Source organism: Geotrypetes seraphini, chromosome 1 (genome assembly GCF_902459505.1).
Source record: "Geotrypetes seraphini chromosome 1, aGeoSer1.1, whole genome shotgun sequence".
Classification (NCBI taxonomy): Eukaryota; Metazoa; Chordata; class Amphibia; order Gymnophiona; family Dermophiidae; genus Geotrypetes; species Geotrypetes seraphini.
In genome coordinates, this window is record NC_047084.1 from 467,727,679 (window position 1) to 467,748,358 (window position 20,680).

A 20,680-nucleotide genomic window follows, 5' to 3' on the forward strand; every position below is an offset into this window, starting at 1 on the left:
ATATACAGTACAATTAAAACAACAAAATATAAGCAGATGAATGTTAAAAATAAAACAAAACATAGTAAACATACTCACATGAAGTAAATCAGACTGCAAGCTGTGGTCACATCTGTAATTACAAGCAGTATGCTTACATCCTGCTTTGAAGCAGCCTGTTTTTGATTTAAATTGCTATTTCCCAAAAGCCTGCGTAAATATGTTTTTAAATGCTTCTTGAATCTTATGTCTGAAATTAGCCTCACAAAAATCAATAAAATGCAGGATCTCTGATTGCAGCAAAATGGATTCTTGCCAGGGACAAAATGGACACAATTGCTCTGAGACCTCCAACCTCAGCAGACAAACTGGGCGATAGATTTTTTGAATACAGAGCTGCCCACGATACCCATTCCCATGAATCCTGCAGAACACGTGGTAATCCCACAGATATGCAAGAAGTTACCATGGAATTCCTAAGAAAGTGTCAAAATCTCTGGCGTTTCCAGAATGAGGCTTGAAATGCATTTAGAGAAGCAACTGGAGCACTAGAATGAGGCTTGGAACATATATATATATAGAGAGAGAGAGAGAAAAAGAGAGGCAGCAAGAGGACCAGAATGAGGCTTGGAATGCTCAGAGAGGCAGGTGGAATATCAAACCAAGACTTGGAAAACTCATTGGTTGAATAATGAGTACCATCCAAAAAAACATGGAGGCTGTTGGGGTTGGGAGAAAACAGATGGCTGTGAGCAAGTAAATTATAATGACAACTCTTACAGTTACGGGTGGGGATGGAGGAGATTAATTGTAGAAATAGGTGGGATAGAATGGGTCTTAGCAGAAACGGGTGGTTATGAGTGAAATTTCTGTCCCTCTGCAACTCTCTATTTTAGAACTATGTTAATGTAAAAAATAAATAAATGAATAAATAATTATAATAATGGCAGATCTAAATAAGCATAAAAATTTCACATGAAACTGCACTGGCAACCAATCTAAAATATAAAGATGTGGGGAAATATCTTGTCTAGGGCTCCAACACTTAAATAAAAATCTGCTGTCTAGATTCAAAACAAGTTTTCTGAAAACTCATAAATGATGGAATATCCAGTGTAGATGATAGACTAATGACCATAACCTGTGTCTTGGATAAAACAACAGATAACCTATTTGTGGACATCCAAGTGGTCACTACCTCAAGACAGAAAAAGAGATTACAGTATGTCCTTACTTTGATCATATCTTTTCCAGTAGATAGGTGAGTCATTCTAGACATGTGGGTTATCTCCCAATGGCCGCAAACCATCTGCAGAAGGAATCCACTCTGGATTTTTTCTGTGACTCTCCTCTACTTCACTGGGAGCTCTACTGCCACCTGTAGTTAATATCCAAGCACAAAGAGCTTCACCAATATTACGTGAAGTAGGGACACCATTAGGAATATTCCCCAAAAAATAAACTGTTCTGCTCAACCAAGAAACATTAGAACAACAAATTCCAAACAGCCAACAGAAGCATCAAAGGAGGAAATCTTCAAGGCCCAAAAAAGGGCCGACTGGCATCCAAGAAACAAACTTGGCGAAGCATAGGTAAAATGAGACAGTAGGCAGGCGCAGGAAGGACAGAGCAGGAGTCTAGAATGACTCACCTATCTACTGGAAAAGATATTATCAAGGTAAGGACATAATCTCTTTTTCCAGTGCAATAGGCGAGTCATTCTAGACATGTGAGACGTGCAAAAGCAGTCCCCAAAATCTAGGAAAAGGCTGACAGCGCCGGCCCACAAACTGAGGACCCAAAGGCTGAGTCCTGACTCACTGCCACTCTATAAAATTTGACAAACATGTACAGAGTGGACCAAAGTGGTGCTGCCTTACAAAATCTCAGGGGAGACTGCTCTGGCGTCAGCCTACAAAGAAGCTATACCGTTTGTGGAATGCACCGTAACAGAAACAGGAGTGTGTTTACCAGAAAGAATATAGGCTGATGAAATGGCCTGATGGATCCATCTGGAAATCATGGCCTTGGAAGAGGGAGTGCCCTGCTTGGTAGAATAAGTCAGCAGAAACGGATGGTCAGAGACGAAACTTGTTAGTGACTTCAAGCTAGTGCAGCAGCACTCTGTGGACATCCAAATTTCTCAAAATGCAGTCTTGTTTCTTTGAACCTATGGGTTGAAAAACAGGCAAACGCACATCCTAATTAACATGGAATGTCAAGGTCACTTTCGGCAGAAAGGAAGGAACCGTGCTTAAGGAAATCCCAGTCTCTGAGATTTTTGGGAAGGGCTGTCTACAAAAAAGAGCCTGTAGCTCTGAGACACGTTTCACCAAGGTAACAGTGACCAGATAAACAGTCTTGAGTGTTAAGTCTAAGAGGGATGCGTCTTTCAGAGGCTCAAATGGATTTTCTTTGTTCTACTTTGAGGAGGTAGTATCTCCTGTTTGGGTGTGCTGAGGAAGTCTGCCTGAACATTGTCGAATCCCACCATATGCACTGCCGGGAGCGCCCGGAGGTGACATTCCACCCAGTGAAAGAGCAGGCGAGCTTCCAGAGCCAGGGATGCACTTTTGGTTCCTCCCTGGCAGCTGACATACGCCACCCATCGTTGCAGTGTCAGAGAAGACCCTGACTGCATGGCCCTTCAGAGCCTTCTGCAATTTCACCAGAGCCAAACTAATGGCCCTCAGTTCCAACCAGTTGATCGACCATTTCTTTTGGGAGAGTGTCCAATGCTCCTGAATGGGACAACAATTGCAAAGACCACTCCAGCCCCCGAAGACTGGCATCTGTTGTCACAATCACCTAGGAAGTAATCTGCAGTGGCATGCCCTTGGAGAGGGTCTGCGGAAGAAGCCACCAAGCCATGCTAGCCCGGGCTTCCAGAATCCAAGGAAAAGTGTTTGCAATGCTGCCGTCTGTGAAGCCCAGCGCGAGAGCAATGTGTGCTGAAGAGGATGCATGTGTGCATTCGCCCAAGGAGCCACATCTATCGTGGCCGCCATGGACCCCTAGGACCTGGAGATAGTCCCACACTGACAGAGCTGCTTTGTCCAAGAGGCAAGAAATTTGAGAGCACAGCTTGTGTCTGCATGCTTTGGGAAGATAGATGCAGCCCGCTGCCGTGTCGAACAAGGTATTTCAAAGACTACATTGGGTCAAATAGCTTTTCCTGTAATTCACAATCCAATCCAAGTCTTCTAGAACTCGGATCACCTGATCCACCATACACTGACCCTCGGAGAACAATGGGGCTCTGATCAGCTAATCGTCCAAGTATGAGTGAACTTGCAGACCCATTTTTCTTAAATGCGCTGCCATGACCACTATCACCTTGGTGAAGTTACGAAGAGCCATTGCCAGGCCAAAGGGTAGAGCTGAAAATTGGTAATGATTTTCCAAAACATGAAACCTGAAGAATTTGCGATGGATTGGAAAAACTGGAATATGCAAATAAGCCTCTGTGAGAGGCCAGGAACTCTCCCGAGACCACCACCACTGACAGGCCGCATTGTCTCCATGCGAAAGTGTGGGACCTTGAGTACAACATTTACATGGGTAAGATCCAGGATTGGCCGCCAATCATCTGAGCCTTCTTTGGCACGATAAAGTATATGGAGTATCTGCCCAAGCCCAAGTCTTTGGGCAGCACCAATTCTATAGCCTGAATATCCAACAATCTTTGTACAGTGGCCTGCACTTTGTTTGCTTTGTTCAGGTGCCCTGCAGGAAAGTCCACAAACAAATCTGTCAGAGGACAGGCAAATTCCAGCTTGTAGCCAGACTGAATAATGTCCAGAACCTACTGGTTGGACAAGATGTGCACCCAGGCCTGCAGGAATGCTGAGAGTCTGCCGCCAATATGTAGAGAGACCTTTCTCAGTCTGGCATCATTGCGCCTTTTTGGCGGAAGGAGCCGAATAGGAGGTGGAAGGCTGGTTACGCCTGGAGCCAGAGAACTTCTACTTGTAGCCCTGGGAAAATCTCAGAGACGTGGAACTTGAATAAGGGCAGGAACATCTGGAGCCATGAAAATTAGAGTATCCTGAACCTCTAGAGCAGGGGTGCACAACTCTGGCTCTTGAGGGCAGAATCCAGTCGGGTTTTCAGGATTTCCCCAGTGAATTTGCATGAGATTTGCCTGCACTGCTTCCATTGTGTGTATATTGATGTCATGCATAGTCATTTGGGAAATCCTAAAAAACTGGCCTGGCGAAGGCCAAAGTTGTGCACCCCTGCTCTAGAGGTTCTGGGTCTGCAGTCAGGCAGGGTCTTATGGTGATGGTCCACCACAGAATTTATGAGGTCATCCAGGCCTTTGCCAAATAATAACTGCCCTTTAAAAGGGAGCTGTGCAAGAGTAGCTTTAAAGGTCCATTGTCTGATCCAGAGCGTTCTGCGAGCAGAAATCAAATATGATGACACCTTACCTGCATAAGGTCATACAGTGTGTCAGCCTCATTTTCCAGAGTATGCAGCTCGGACAAGCAAGTGTGTGTGACAAACTCCGCCGCCGAGGCAGCTTTGACTCCCAAAGCCACTACCTCAAATACTCTCCTGCGAACCACATCCACATGGCAGTCCTGCTTGTCCTTGAGCACCACACCACTCTCACTGGTAAGAGAGGTGCACTTAGCGACCTGCGCAACCAAAGAGTACACTTTAGGCTGAGTAAACAGCTGCTGATACTCCTGTGGCAAAGGGTATAGATGGGATACAGCTCTTGCCACTTTGAGAGCATCTTCAGAAGACTCCCACTGCTCCAAGATCAGAATGCTCATATCAGGATGGCAAGGAAATGGGAAAGACTAAGCTCATATTCCACACAGAAAACAGGAGGAGGAAGAGGGAGCTGGCTGAGGGCTAGATTTAAAAAAAAAGTGTTAAAAAAAATAAAAAATCGATGGGCTGCTATCACAGCCATTATAGTAGCAATTTTAAAAAAGTGAGTCATTCTCCATAAAACGCTCATGCAAATAAGATTGGCGGAGAGTAGCTAAGACTCGCTAAATCTGCAAGTGCACATCGCTATTTACAGTGATGGGCACATGGCACAGAATAAATGAAAAAAATCCCCAGCAATAGCAGGAGAGATGCTCAATCTCTCCTGCTGCCAACCAACACACACCCCCCAAAAGTGGGAGAGATGGCCAGGGTCTCCTGACACCAACTGACACACCTCCCTGGAAGTGGGAGAGATGCCCAATGTCTCCTGCTGCCAACCAACACCCTCTAACTCTCCTCGGCAGCAGGAGAGATGCCCAATCTCTCTCACTGCCAACCAACATCTTGGCAGCAGGCAGTTGCCTACACTCTCTCGGCATCACGCAACCCCCCACCCCGTGCCTCTGATGACCCCCGCCTTCTCCCCTTTACCTTATTTTCAGATGGCTGACCGAAGGGATGTCAACTCCCTCCAGCCATCTGGTGCATCTCTTCAAAATGGCAGGCTTTTCCCTCCCCAAACTAGATCTACATATCATGGGCTAGAGAGTTGCACGGGGACAGAAATCCTACCCGTCCCCGCCAAAATCCCACCCATCCCCACGAGGAATCCCTCCGTCCCCACCCGTCCCCGCGAGGAATCCCCTCCATCCCCACACATCCCCGAGAGGAATCTCCTCTATCCCCGCCCGTCCCTAGAAACTTCAGAAATAGTTATTTCATTTAATTATGCTACTGAATTAAAGGCTCTGGTAGAGACCCATTTACAAATAAGCAAAGACACTTTATTAATTTAGAAACATTAATTGGGAAGAATACATACTTTGTAAATGAATTTCTACCAGAGCCTCTAATGTAAATATAAAATATAAATACTCAGCTGATGAGAACCCCCAAGCTGTCAGCTGAGGACTTCTTTTGCAGTTGGCCGGGGTCCCTTTTGCCAAGCTTGGCAGGCAGCAGTAGCGTCCCTGAGTCACAGATGCTGGCACCTCAGTGGCTCATGGATGTTGCCAGCGACTGCTGTGCTTGGTGGAGGGGAGTTCTGGCCGTCTCTAGAGGCGGTCCTCTGCTTGTGGTGCTTGGGAATCCCCATCAGTCACAGCAAGGGTCAACAAGTACTTCAACACTGTAGAAATAAAACCAGAAATGCATTTCCTTTTCTTTTGAACACAGTACAAAGACATCTGCTACATACATTTCCCAAAAGCTAACATATTTTAGTCAATAAATTCTGTTTTTTACCTTTGTTGTCTGGAGAGTTATTTTTCCATAAAGTTGGTCCCAGTTTTTTTTTTCCACTTTCCCATCTTCTATAATTTCTTTTGTTGCTGTCCATTGGTTCCTCCTACCATGGTCCAGCATTTATCCCTTTCTCATCTTTCGCCCCTGCCCACCAGCTCCATGCCCAACTTTTCTTCTATCACCCCTCTCCAGCACCATGCCACATCTCTCCCTCCATTCCCTTCACCACTATGTCCAACATTCCTCCCTCTTGCATCCATTTCAATCTGTCCCACTGTTCCCTTTCCACCATATTTCTCCCTCTCATCTGTACCTCACTCCCTCCCTATGACCAAAAATTCAACTTTCTTTCATTCCCCATGTACACAACCATCTCTTTCCTTTTCACTGACACACCCACGCCTAATTCTCCCTTTCTATTACCTCCCCCACCTCAGCATCTCTTTCCATCCCTTCCTCTCTCCCAAGTTCATGCCTTCTGTGTCCAAAAATGCATTCCCTCCCCATCTCAGCATCTCTTTCCCTCCCTTCCTCCATCCTCTCTCCCAAGTTCATGTCTTGTGTCCATAAACGCACTCCCTCCCCCCACCTCAGCATCTCTTTCCCTCCCTTCCTCCCTCCCAAGTTCATGCCTTGTGTCTAAAAACGCACTCCCTTTCCCATCTCAGCATCTCTTTCTCTCCCTTCCTCCATCCTCTCTCCCAAGTTCATGCCTTGTGTCCAAAAATGCACTCCCTTCCCCCTTTTGTGTTCTGCGTTTGCCTCCCATGTTCGACCTCCTTCTGTTCCTCATTTGCCTCCCACATTCGACCCTTTCTGTGTCCTGCTTTTGCCTCCCACGTTCGGGTCCAGCCCTCATCTGCCAGCAACTTTCTCATCCAAATGGAGCTCTGGGAGGTAGATTGGAGCCGCAAGGCTCGTCTTCTATTTCCTGCCTGCCCTGCAGCAGCACACATAGCCGACCGGAAGTCTTCCCCGATGTCAGCGCTGACGTCGGAGGGAAGGTGGGCTTTGCCACTGCAACCACCATAACCTTGCTGAAGGTTCGCAGGGCCAGTCAGACACGGTGCCTGACCATACCACCACCCCCGCAGACTGACGGACGCACTAAGGGAAAGGGTAGAGGCAAAAAAAAATGCAGTTGGCACCCTGCGAGACACCGCTGGGCCTCCTAAGGGCGCCTAACAGTCTGTGCTCAAACCCCTGCTAAATAGTAGGTGAGAACAAAGTGGGGACAGCTCTGAGCTCCAAAGATACTAATGCAGGCTGGCTAACAGGTACCACCAAGGATCGGCCTGTCAGCTGCAGACTGGAATCTGCTTCTTCTCTATGCAGGCAGAGCTGAAAAATATGCTTGGAGTACAAAGAACACCCCCCCCAAAGGATAGAAAAACACCACAGAAAATAAGACAAAGGGGAGAGCAGAACAGAAGCACTCCTTCAGGCTCGTGGGCAGAACCAAAAAACTACAGGTGGCAGTAGAGCTCCCAGTGAAGTAGAGGAGATTCACAGAAAAAAATCAAAAGTGGATTCTTTCTGTAGATGGCTTGCGGCCATTGAGATATAACCCACATGTCTAGAATGACTCACCTACTGCACTGGAAATATAATTTAGCAACAGCAATCTCAAATGAACTATTGAATGAAAAGCCTATAGAGAGCATCAGAATCCAAAAGATCAGACAGAGTGAAACAAAATAAATATTATATAAAAGTACAGACAAGACTGAATTCTGAGATGGTACAAAGACCATACTGGTCTTCCACTAGGATACTGTTATTTATTCCTATGTCCATACTGATGGAGAGAATGTAACAGAATGGGAATTTTGGTCAATTAAATTAACGATTCAAATCAGTATAGACCCTTGCATTCCCAAGAGCTGCCAACAAATCATGTTTTCTGGATACCCCTAATGAAAATACGCATGAGGAGTGTGCATACAACAGAATTAGCAGGCATGCATGTTCACTGGGGGAGCATCCTGAAAATTTAACCTGTTAAAAGGCCCTCAAGACCCAGCATCTAAATAAATCTATTTACACAGTAACTCTCTCCCCATTTTTCAGGGTTTTGCTGAGGAGCCTAATTGTTTGGTGGCTATGAAAATACTCCAAAGAGAAAACTACAACACTCACAAATGACTTCTGGTCACTGAGGTTCAGCTCTAAATGGGATGTTAGTATGTCCAGACTAGAATACAACAAGAAATGACACAGAAGCCTGAATTCCTGATATTCTTTATACAGACTAATCTCAGAGAATGAACAGCTGACTTTTTTCCCCTACAACCACCTTACCTGACTGGAAACTCCACAAGGGTATCTAGTTTCTCACGAGAGAACTTGGTATAGGAAAAGCGTTTCAGGTGGATGATAAGGACCTCAGGCAGTGACCATAAATCCAGCTTTTTGGTAGCCCGCTGGTGCTTCTTACAAGTGGGACAGTACCTGTGCAGATATGTGACAGAGCTTTCAGCATACAAATACACAATATAATGGCAGATTAAACACCTCAAGGTTTTTACAGCTTGTTCTTTTCCCCTTATCACCGCAATACTGCAGACTCTATTTGATCTTTGGTTTTACATTTACTTTTCTACTTCCAAGGATCATCTTGTGTTTGTCCCAAACTTTCCTAACTTTCAATACTGCTTTCTATCTTCAATGGCTAGGCTATCCCACAGATCCACCATTCTTCCTATGAAGAAAATTTTGTTTTTTGCTCTCCGAGTCTATCCTCTTACATGACTCCCTTGTTCCATCTTCCTCCTTGAAGAAAAGAAAACATAAGATATGCTAAGTTAGACTAAGATCCATTGAGCCCACCATCTTGTCTCAGCTTGTGTCCAGTTAGGTTCACATGTACCCAGAAGATCCTGAAATGTGCATCATACAGGGTGCCCACAAAAACACTCCTTGATTTTAAATGGTTACAAAACCAAAATTTATTGGAATATTCTTTCACTTTTGAGCCTACAGTTTCATCAACTCAAAGTTTCATATAGAATCTGTTGATTACATACATTCAATGTGCACCCCACCTGTTACTCGGCAAATATAGATGCAATAATCGAGCTCAGACCAGACTCTCCGAAACATATCCAGTGCCTTTATAGCTTCAGTGATGCATTCCTGCAGATCATCCATAGTTGCGGGTAGTGGAGGTATGTATACACCGTCTTTCACGTACCCCCAAAGGAAAAAGTCACAAACAGTAATGTCCGGTGATCTCGGGGGCCACTTGAGGAACACCTGGTCATTTTGTCGCGTTGCATTGTCTGAAGATTGTAACTTCTGTACCAATTGCAGCTTATAAGGGTGAAAGTGCAAGCAATTGTGTAAGATCTTGCTAACCGTGCTTTTTGGGACTTGTATTTGCTGTCATCTTATTTATAAATATATTCCAATAAGTTTTGATTTTGTAACAATTTAAAATCAAGGAGTGTTTTTGTGAGCACCCTGATCTGAGACAGCATGGTTTTACAAGGAGAAATTAGGTTCTTACCTACTAATTTACTTTCTTTTAGCTTCTCCAGACCAGTAGAGGTTAACTTTACGAATGGGTATATATCCAATCATGACCAGCAGGTGGAGACTGAAAACAAAACTTTGGGACAGTATATACTATCCTCCCTTCTCTATTTCCCTCAGTCTGCCGAATAGCCAAGCAGAACCAAAAACTGGAAAACAGAAAGAACACAATACTCCGAACAGGAGTAACAATTAACATACCCAAAAAATGCTGTTGGAAAATGCAGAGGAGAAATACCCGAAGGAATATGTCCCCACAGCTCGCCAGCTAAGCCAGCCGAGCCACAGCCGCTGTTCTTCAAATCTCCCCGGCCCTAGAAAAATACTAGAACCCGCAGCAAAACACAAAAAACTGCCCGCGCAACACCCGAACAACAACAACAGACAGGGTGGGGACCTCTACTGGTCTGGAGAAGCTAAAAGAAAGTAAATTAGCAGGTAAGAACCTAATTTCTCCTTCTTTAGCACTCTCCAGACCAGTAGAGGTTAACTTTACGAATGGGACGTACCAAAGCAGTCCCTCTCACGGGCGGGACCCCCGAAGGGCCGACACCAGTACACGCTCCCCGAACACCGCGTCCCGACGCGCCTGCACATCAACCCGATAATGACGAACAAAGGAATGCAAGGAGGACCAAACCGCAGCCTTACAAATATCCACTGGAGGCACGAGCGACGACTCAGCCCAAGAAGCCGCCTGACCCCGAGTGGAATGAGCCTTGAGAAACTCCGGAACAGGCTGCTGTTTCAGAAGATAAGCGGAAGCAATCGTCTCCTTGATCCAGCGCGCAATAGTAGCCTTAGAAGCGCCAGCTCCCCGACGAGGACCCGCCAGGAGGACAAAAAGATGATCGGACTTCTGGAATTCCTGGGTCCGCTGCACATAAGAGCGAAGGACCCGACCGACATCCAACTTGCGCAGCTGCCGTTGCTCAGAAGAGCCCTCCCGACCACCCAAGACCGGGAGAACCACTGATTGATTGACATGAAAAGGAGAAACAACCTTCGGCAGAAAGGAAGGAACAGGCCGCAAGACGACCCGCTCCCTAGAAAACTCCAAGAAGGGAGCCCTACAAGAGAAAGCCTGCAGCTCAGAAACACGCCTAGCAGAAGTAATGGCCACCAAAAAGACCGCCTTCAAAGTAAGGTCCTTCAAAGAACAGTCGTCCAAGGGCTCGAAAGGCGAGCGCACCAAAACAGAGAGAACCAGATTAAGATCCCAAAGGGAACCGAGGGCCGTAGGGGAGGCCTAAGCAACTTGGCCGCCCGCAAAAACCGAATCACATCAGGAAGAGCCGACAAACGCTGACCTGACACCAACCCTCGAAAAGCCCACAGGGCCGCAAGATGAACCCGGAGAGAAGACCAAGCCAGGCCTCTATCCAGGCCATCCTGCAAGAACTCTTGAATGTTAGGCAGGGAAGCGCGAAAAGAGGTCACTCCCCGCGCCCGACACCATTCCTCAAAGAGACGCCAAACCCGCACATAAGCCCGAGAGGTAGAAAGCCTCCGGGACCCCAACAGTGTAGAGATCACCTTGTCTGAATATCCCTTCTTGCTAAGGTGACCCCTTTCAAGAGCCACGCCGTAAGACAGAAGGGAGGCGGGTCGAACATGGGAATGGGACCCTGCGTCAGAAGGTCGTCCGAGAGAGGCAGAGGAAGAGGATCCGCCACCAGGTGCCTCACCTGATCCGCATACCACGGACGTCGAGGCCAATCCGGAGGCACCATCACCACCAGACCCGGATGGTGAACAATGCGAAGAAGCACTCTGCCCACCAGCGGCCAAGGAGGGAACACATACAACAGCCCCTCCGTTGGCCACGGCTGGACCAGAGCATCCAGATCCTCGGCCAGACCGTCCCTGCGACGACTGAAGAAGCGGGGCACTTTGGCGTTGCCACCCGTGGCCACCAGGTCCATCAGGGGCTGCCCCCAAGCCTGCACTATCAACTGAAACGCCCCGGCGCCAAGACACCACTCTCCTGGATCTAGGAAGTGACGACTGAGGAAGTCTGCCTGAACATTTTCTACCCCGGCTATATGAGAGGCCGAGAGGTCCAGCAGATGAGACTCCGCCCAAACCATGAGCAGAGCCGCCTCCTGCACCACTGGAGTGCTCCTGGTGCCCCCCCGACGATTGACATAAGCCACCGCCGTGGCATTGTCCGACAGCACTCTGACCGACTTGCCCAGCAAAAGGGAGTGGAAAGCTAACAGCGCCAGACGGACCGCTCTGGTCTCCAACACGTTGATCGACCAGGTGGCCTCCTCCGCGGACAAGGTGCCCTGAGTTAAGTGACCCAAACACTGAGCCCCCCAACCCAGGAGACTCGCATCCGACAGGAGCACCGTCCACTGCGGGAGATCCAGACCTACCCCCTGAACCAGGTGAGGGGTCCGGAGCCACCAGCGCAGGCTGCCGCGCGCCAACCCCCGCAGGGGCACCGGAACATCCAAATCTTGCCTCTGGGGAGACCACCTCCGGAGCAGAGCATACTGAAGAGGACGCATGTGGGCCCGCGCCCACCTCACCACGTCCAGGGACGCCGCCATCGACCCCAAGACTTGGAGGAAATCTCGCGCCCGAGGACACCGGGACGCCAAAAGCAGGCGAATCTGAGATTGCAATTTGCTCACCCGGGCCTCTGGAAGGAAGACCTTCCCCAAGGAGGTGTCGAACAGAACCCCAAAGTACTCCAGGCGCTGAGCCGGGACCAACCGACTCTTGGAAAGGTTGACCACCCAGCCCAGCGACCGGAGAAACTCCACCACCCGAGCCGTAACCCGGGAGCTCTCCTGCAACGACTTTGCCCGAATCAACCAGTCGTCTAGGTAGGGGTGAACCAGGATGCCCTCCGACCGCAAGGCTGCCGCGACGACCACCATCACCTTGGTGAACGTCCGGGGAGCCGCGGCCAGACCAAAGGGAAGCGCACAGAACTGATAGATCCGCCCCAAGATCGCAAAGCGCAGGAAGCGCTGATGAGAGTCCCGAATGGGAACATGCAAGTAGGCCTCCGTCAGATCGAGAGAAGTGAGGAACTCCCCCGGCTGAACCGCCAGAATGACCGACCGCAGAGTTTCCATGCGGAAAGAAGGAATCTTGAGAGCCCTGTTGACCCCTTTCAAATCCAGGATGGGCCGAAAGGTCCCCTCCTTCTTGGGCACCACAAAGTAAATGGAGTACCTGCCGGTGCCCCACTCCGGAGGGGGCACCGGCACCACTGCCTTGAGATCCAGCAAGCGCTGCAGGGTCTGGCGAAAAGCTTGCGTCTTCCCTGGAGACTGACATGGAGAAGCGAGGAAAAGGTCCGGCAGAGAGCGGGCGAACTCCAGAGCATAACCGTCCCGCACCACCTCCAGGACCCACTGATCGGACGTGATCTCGGCCCACTTTGGGAAAAATTCGCGCAGCCGGGCCCCCACCGGAACCAAAGGGGGCGCCGGCAAGGAGTCATTGCGCAGGACGGGAAGCGGGGGAGCCGGCGGAGGGATTCCCTGCCCCCCGACGGGCCCCCCGAAAGGGCTGCATGCGCTGAAAGAACCGACCCCTGGAAAATCCCGGAGCCGGGAAAGAAGCAGCCCCACGCCCAGGGCGATACTTGCGAAACTCCCGCAAACGCCCCCGGGCAGCGCCACCCCGAGACGCAGGACGGGCACGGTCCTCAGGCAGCCGGGGAACCTTAGAGTCCGTCAGAGTCTGAATCAACTTATCCAATTCCTCCCCAAACAAAAAAGACCCCCGAAAGGGAAATTTAGTAAGTTTAGCTTTGGACGCAGCATCCGCCGCCCAAGCGCGCAGCCACAAAATACGCCGCGCGGCCACTCCAAAGGCCATAGACTTAGCCGAGATCCGCACTAAGTCATAAAGAGCAACAGAGAGGAACGAGGCCGCCATCTCAATCTTTGCCACCTCCTGATCCACCAGCGACCAGCCATCAGACTCCCGATCCAGGACGCGCTCAGCCCACCGAAAAACGGCGCGAGCGACCAGCCCCCCACAAATAGCCGCCTGGACCCCAAAAGCCGAGACCTGGAAATTGAGCTTAAGGATATTCTCCAATTTGCGCTCCTCAGAGTCCCGCAAGGCAGACCCGCCCTCAACAGGCACGATATGCCGCTTAGAAATCTCCGAGACCACCGCGTCTACGACTGGCGATACTAAAGTAGCCCGATCCCCCTCTGGGATGGGATACAAACGAGCCATGCTACGCGCCAGACGAAACACAAAATCCTGAAAATCCTGACGCACAGGAAAAGAGCGGGAAACAGGACAGACCCCCTGAAGCAGAGGGGCCCCCATACGCGAGGTCTCCGGCGGCGCAACTTCAAAAATGCAGCACCAAGGAGACCTGCTACATCAGGTCTAAAAGCTCATCCCTCTGAATAAAAAGCGCACCACGGACGCATCTGCTCTGGAAGACGGGAAACCCGCCGCCCCGCTGCCAGCGGGCGTCCCCTCTAGAGGAACCTGGAAGCCTGCCAAAGCAGCCAGGTCCTCAACCATGCCAACCCGCTCCTCCGACCACCATTCCGCAATCCAAGCCCCCCCGCGGGCGCTTGGATGAGGGAGGAGGAAGAGGGGACGCCAAACGAAAAGAGGGAGGCAAAGCCATAGGGGGCGCGGAGGGAAACCACCCCCGAAACCCCCCAGGTGCACGTGGGACCCCCAATTGTCTGCACAAAGAAAGAAAATAAATTGGGGACAAAAAACTCCTGGGGGTCCCCAGGGACTCCCTGCCCCAGCAGGGGTCCCAGCTGAAACCTGCCCCTGTGTTTGCAATACAGGGGGAAGGTCACCTGAGGTTGCAGACAAAATGGAGGGGCCAAACAGAGAAAATGGCGAAGTTCCCGCCAAAAAAGCTCCCTCCATGGCCTGTAGCGGCTGAGAAGGCTGAACAGTCCCAGCCGCTAAAACAGGCAAGTCGGCATCAGCTGTCAAAAAATCAGCTGAGAGGGAACCTTCGGGGAATCCCTCCGTGGGCGGTTGGAGAAGACCGGGCTTCCCCACTGCTCCAAGCCGACTCGCGAGGCACCATTGGCGGGGAGCTCTGGGTGCCTGCAGCCGCTGCCGACGGAGCTCCACCACCTCACCGACCCAAACCGCCGAGTTCAGGCCGGCCGCGAGTGCCTCGCGGCTGGACCTAATTGTGTCCCCCTCCCCCGGAGAAGGGCACAATTGCTCCATACGCGACCTAGCTAGAAAAAAGTGCCGGTTAGATGAAAAAATACAGTAAAATACAGTTTTCTTAAAGGGAAACAACCCTCCAGACCAGCACTACCTCAGGATTTTTTTTTTTTTTTTTACAGAACAGACTCCACAGGCTCTCGAAGCAATATGCCTTGCTTGATTTAGGGGGCAAGGCTTACTGCTGAGGCTCCTCTAAAAAAATGTGGGGAGGTGGAGGAAGTGGGGGGAGGGACCCCGCTCGAGACCCGCCGGGTTTGACACCCCCGAGGTCGGACGAACCCCCAAACAGGGCCCGCCCAAGCTCCGTCCGGCTAAAAACAGGGACAACAAACCCCTTAAACAAATTCCAACAGCCCTACCAAGGGAGATGGGTACAGATCACTCAACACCTGCTGGAGACTGAAAGAAGACTGAGGGAAATAGAGAAGGGAGGATAGTATATACTGTCCCAAAGTTTTGTTTTCAGTCTCCACCTGCTGGTCATGATTGGATATATACCCATTCGTAAAGTTAACCTCTACTGGTCTGGAGAGTGCTAAAGAATACAATTTTTATTTGTATACCGCCAATACCTCTTCAAAGTGGTTCACAAACAATAAAGCAAGCAAATATTAGGTGCTTAGAAAAATATCTCCAACTGTCCCATAGGCTCACAATCTGACTAAAGCACCTGTATGAACAATTTCTTACATACTAAGAGTATAAAAAAGACGACCAAAGGAAAAAACAAAAATTAAATCAAATTAACAAATTAAAATAAAAACAAGAAAATAAACACTGAGCATCCGGACAGTCAAAGTGGTGGAGCCGGTATGTTTAATACTGCAGCAAGCCAAGTGAGCTCTTCTGCACTTGATTCAGGAGCATACTACAGTTAGGTAATGGCTAGAGAGGTCAGGCAGCCGACTATCATGCAGATCACCCTCTTTCTGATGCGCAGGTTAACTCGGTTTTAGTACCAAAAAGTCTTGTCAGACTAATTTGATACATTTCTTTGACTAAGTGACTGTAGCAGGACAGTGAGCTATATAGGCTGTTTGTCTGCGATGTTATGTCAGCATCCAACCTAGTCAACTTTGGACAGCCTGTGTGGCGGACTGAGAAGTGATAAAATGGTACCTCCCATACTTTTCTGAATCTTCACATGCTCATGTGAAGAACTGTTGGCACAGCTCACCTCCACCATTGGCAACTTCAGAATGCAGACACAACATCACAGACAAGCAGTCTACATATCTCACTGTCCTGCTACAGCAGATGCTGCATGGTTCAAAACTGCCCCCGAGGCTACTGCAATGGAAGTGATACTTACGCTCTAATGGTGCCTCCATAGCTCACTGGTAAACCACTGCTATCACTGCTCTTAGTGCACTGCCCAGGTTCCTTCTATGAGGAATTTCTATCCAAGCCACTTCTGGCATAATCCTGACCTGACTGATACCAAAACTGAAGTGGACAGCAGAAACTCTCTCCCGCAACTGAATCCCTTCTTTTTGGCTGCTCTCCCCTCAGCAACAGACCTGATTCCACCCACTGATAGTGGGGAGTGAAAAATCTTTTAGATCCACTTGCTAGAGGAGAGGGACCCTGAACTCTTCCAAGTATGTGGCCACCACTGGCTGCACTCTGAACAACAGAAAGCCAAAAAGGCTCAACTAGGTGAACAGTTCTTTAACTGGATCCAGAAGCAGGGTCACCAAGCATAGAACTCAGCTGTACAGTATGCCAGGCCACCATCTGCTGGAGACAGAAAACAATAAAAAGCAAATGGCTTCCCAAAAAGAGATTAGGTTTTTACCTTGATTAACATTTTTTCCAGTAGATAGGGATTGTATGTCGAACCATAGGGTTCTCCATGCATGCTCGTAAACATACTGCAGAAAATGTCAATCACAGTTTATCAGCTCCTCCTCTTTCTCTCTGTTCTCTGCTGCCCCCTTCAGTTCATACCAAAGCTGGCAACAGCCCTATATAGAAGACAAGAGAAGAAGGGATACATGGAAGTCTATGAAACCAGGTGCCTAATCTAATCATATGAATTTTAAAACAAATCACTGAATGAACAGCAATGCAGTTAAAACATGAACAAGCCTCTAAGAGGAACAATGAATGTAAGAAAACATACGTTAGAGGAAGTGACATCACTTAATGAAGATGGCAGCATAATTCTTGAGCTCCATCGGGGTTTGAGTTGACAAGAGCTAAAAGTGCCTTCTATAAGTGATAATGACATCCCTTTGGATGCATTTGTGGTATGTTTGGAGAGTTGGAAGAAACTTGACAAATTTAAATATACTGGAGCGGTGAGCGATAAATCTCGATTGGACTCGCAAGGCTTGCCGCTGGAGAAAAATAAAATGGCGCAGAAATCACCAGTGCTCACAGATGGAGCACATATCGGGCCTACCTCAACTGAGGAACATCCTTTATCTAAAACGATGGAATCCTGGTTTCGGGAGCTAAAGGAAGAAATGGTGGGAGTCCAGGATGATGTGAAGGCGGCCCTTGCAGAACTTCGATCGGAGGTGGGAGAGTTGGGAGGCCGGGTGGCTAATTCTGAAGAACACATGGCTACCTTAACTATGGAGATGCAAGATACCAAAGCGATGGCAGAATAGACTGCATCTCATTTGTTGGACTTACAAGCGCAAATAGAGGATCTAGAAAACAGATCCCAGTGAAATAACATACGCTTTAAGGGGATCCCTGAGACCGATCAATATAAAGATTGTAAACAGACTATACAAGATTTTTGCAGTCAGCTGTTGACTTCAGAGGAATACGAGATGTCGTAATCCATTGTCCTACTATGGGTGCACAGAAGTCTGGGTTCCGTTTGGCCTGTGGGTCCTCGTGATATCATTGCCTGTTTTGGAGATTATCTGGTTAAAAAGCAGGTATTGCAGGCGGCGAGACGACGTCTGGAGTTCCAATGGCAGGGGATTACAGTTGGTGTTTTTCAAGACTTGGCTTTGGCGACCCTGCAGAATAGGAGAGCCTTCAGAGAAGTGACTCAAATTTTGTGGTCAAAGGGTCATCAATATTGGTGGCTTTTTCCTTTTGGTATCTGGATGACTGTGAATGGGAAATCTCACAAGGTCGATACAGTGGCAGACGCAAGGCTGGTTTTGAAGGATTTAGGCTGTGGTCACTTGCCTACACTGAATGTATCATTGACTTCATCTAAAGCTGTTGGTTTGCCTGGCCCCTGGCAAACTGTCTCACGGTTGGGAAAGAAAACAACCAAGACTGTATCCTGAAAGAACATCAGGAATCTTGGACTGTTTATTGAGGGGTGCATGGTAATTTTTCTTAGATGATGGACTAGTACTGGTTTCGTGTGTTGAGTGTTGGGTGTATGTGATTAGGAGCAAGAAAGTTGTGCGGTGGGGGGGGGGAGGAAAAGAGACTGCAAGTATGATTGAGAGCTGGCATGTACAGAGGAATGATTAGAGGTGGTACTGGTGTGTGAATGGTTGGGTGCGATGGGTATTTAGAGGGATTGTGATTATAGATGTGTGGTTCATAATAATGGGACGGGGTGATCTGGATATGGTATGTGCGGGGAAGGGTAGGGATAATACAAAATATTTCTGAATTGGATATCGGAGAGAGTGAGAACTAGAAGGCCTTGAGGATGCGCAGATGCTCAAGGCCCAGCCTAAGGAAGAGAGAGGATTTTCGGGCACCGACACTGGCATGTCCTGTGCGTTGGTGCTGGTGCCACATTTGGGTAACAGATTGTGCTTAGGTGGGTGGGTGGGGGATGCCGGACTGCAGGGGGGGACGACGCGAGCCAAGGGGGGGGATGCCAGATCGGGGGGGGGGGGGGTGGACCCCACTCAGAAGAGAACACTGGGAGGACAGGGTTTTCGGAGGTTTATCTTCAGTTCTCCTAAAGCAGAGGACTTAAAAAGTTGGTGAATGGAGGGATCCTCTCTCTGGTCCATGGCTGATACCACCTCCTGGTCTTCTAGATGGGAGACTGTTTCACCCATCAGGGAAGCCTCACTTTGGGACAATAAGGGGATTAAATCTGACCCCCTCGCCCTCCAAGCCCCTGTCCAATTGACCATCAGAGTCTAGAATAGCCTCTGTGCTCATGGAAGAAGAGCTTTGAGTGTCCAGAGAGGCCAGCACTATTAGGCGCTCACCCGCAGACCTGACAGGCAGATTTCTGCCTTGTACATAAGCCTTCCAGATGAGATTAATAAACTCTGGGGTAAATACCTGAGAGGGCAACTCTCCTTGCCCCTTAGGGTGGATTAGCCACCTTTTCTTTGGCTGCAAAGCATCTATGTCCTTACGGGGCACATGGAATCCAGGAGGTGTTTCATTCCCCCTGACAGGATCATCTGCTGTTCTCCAGCCCCAGAGGCCTGTGGAAGGGCTAAGCCCAAAGCTCCCGCTCCTCCATCTCATGCTGCATGGCATGTGAAGCATGGATGCTCTTCAGCTACCCATCAAGCGAAAAAAAGGCATGATATAGGGGTATTAGTGTTTGAGGACTTCATCCCTACCAATTTTCAAGGTAAAATGAGGTGTTTTATAGAGGTTTGAGAACTTAGAAAAAAATTTGGGAAATCCAAGATGGCCACGGTGGCAGCATTTCTGTTTTAGGGGGGTAGGGACCAAAGACCTAACTGCAGAAACAGTCAAAACAATTTTCCAGACCCCCACCCCATCTCTGATTTTTCCCATAGGCTGTCACAGCCTATACTCACAGACTATGTGCTGGGGAAATGGTGCTGCAGCCTGTTTCAGCTCCTTTAAAGTGTAGCTAGATCTGGAGGGATTCTCTGCCTCAAGCCACTGGTCAGTTGCCATGACGAGATCTTCAGACTGCCTAACTTGGACCTTCAGGACCTTAGTTGGACTTAGCCTCTATCCCTCCTGGGCAATGATAGATGCAGAAAGTGTGTGTGTGTGTGTGGGGGGGGGGGACAAAACTGCAGCCAGAACCCTGTGAGCCCCAAGGGATGCAATTGATGCCTAACAGCCTGTGCTCAAGTTCCTGATCAAGTCAAGAAAGCGAGCAAATGCTGAGGGCCCAGAACCTTCAACTCCACAAATCTTCAGCACGCTAGTTGCACAAGTCCCCAAATGATACACCTGCCAGCTGCAGACTAAATTCTGCTCCTCTCCAAGCAAGCACTGCAATCCCTTGATCTGGATAAAAACTTCAAATATTCCGGAACTTGGAGGCGAGGAGGATGGCAGTTTGAGTGCAGAGCTCCTCTCCCTGGACAATCTGACTGCTTTTAAATATCAGCAGCAGTGGGAGATCAATTGCTTTTACACCTAAGCAGCAACGGGACCAACCCACCAAAAACCCACAGTCCCGGTCCTGCAAAAATATGAGCTCCACCCTCCCTGCAGTTCGCTAGGAAAATCAACTGCTTTTACACCTAAGCAGCAGCAGGACTAGCCACCACTACCAAGAGCCCTTTGCCCCGATCCAGCCAGGCATGTGAGCTCCTCCCTCTGCAGTCCATTGGAGAGATCAATCTACCTGCTTTTAAATATCAGCAACAGTGGGAAATCAACTGCTTTTACACCTCAGCAGCAGCGGAACTATCCGCAACTACCAAGAGCACACAGACCCGATCCAGCCAAGAGTGTGAGCTCCACCTCCCCTGCAGTCCACTAGGAAGATCAACTGTTTTTTACACCTAAGCAGCAACAGGACCAGCCACCACTACCGAGAGCCCTTTGCCCTGATCCAGCCAGACAAGTAAGCTCTTCCCCCAGCATTCCGTTGGAAAAATCAATATGCTTG

General features: G+C 49.0%; 1 protein-coding gene across 2 annotated transcripts in view; it reads right to left on the bottom strand.

Moving 5' to 3' along the window:
* Positions 1–20,680, bottom strand: part of USP11 (ubiquitin specific peptidase 11) — a 251,180-nt gene that overhangs the window by 72,392 nt on the left and 158,108 nt on the right. For both annotated transcript variants that reach the window (XM_033924282.1, XM_033924292.1), the window contains exon 18: positions 8,473–8,622. In XM_033924282.1, coding sequence (XP_033780173.1) covers positions 8,473–8,622 — 150 coding nt within the window. The remainder of the gene's footprint in view (positions 1–8,472; positions 8,623–20,680) is intronic.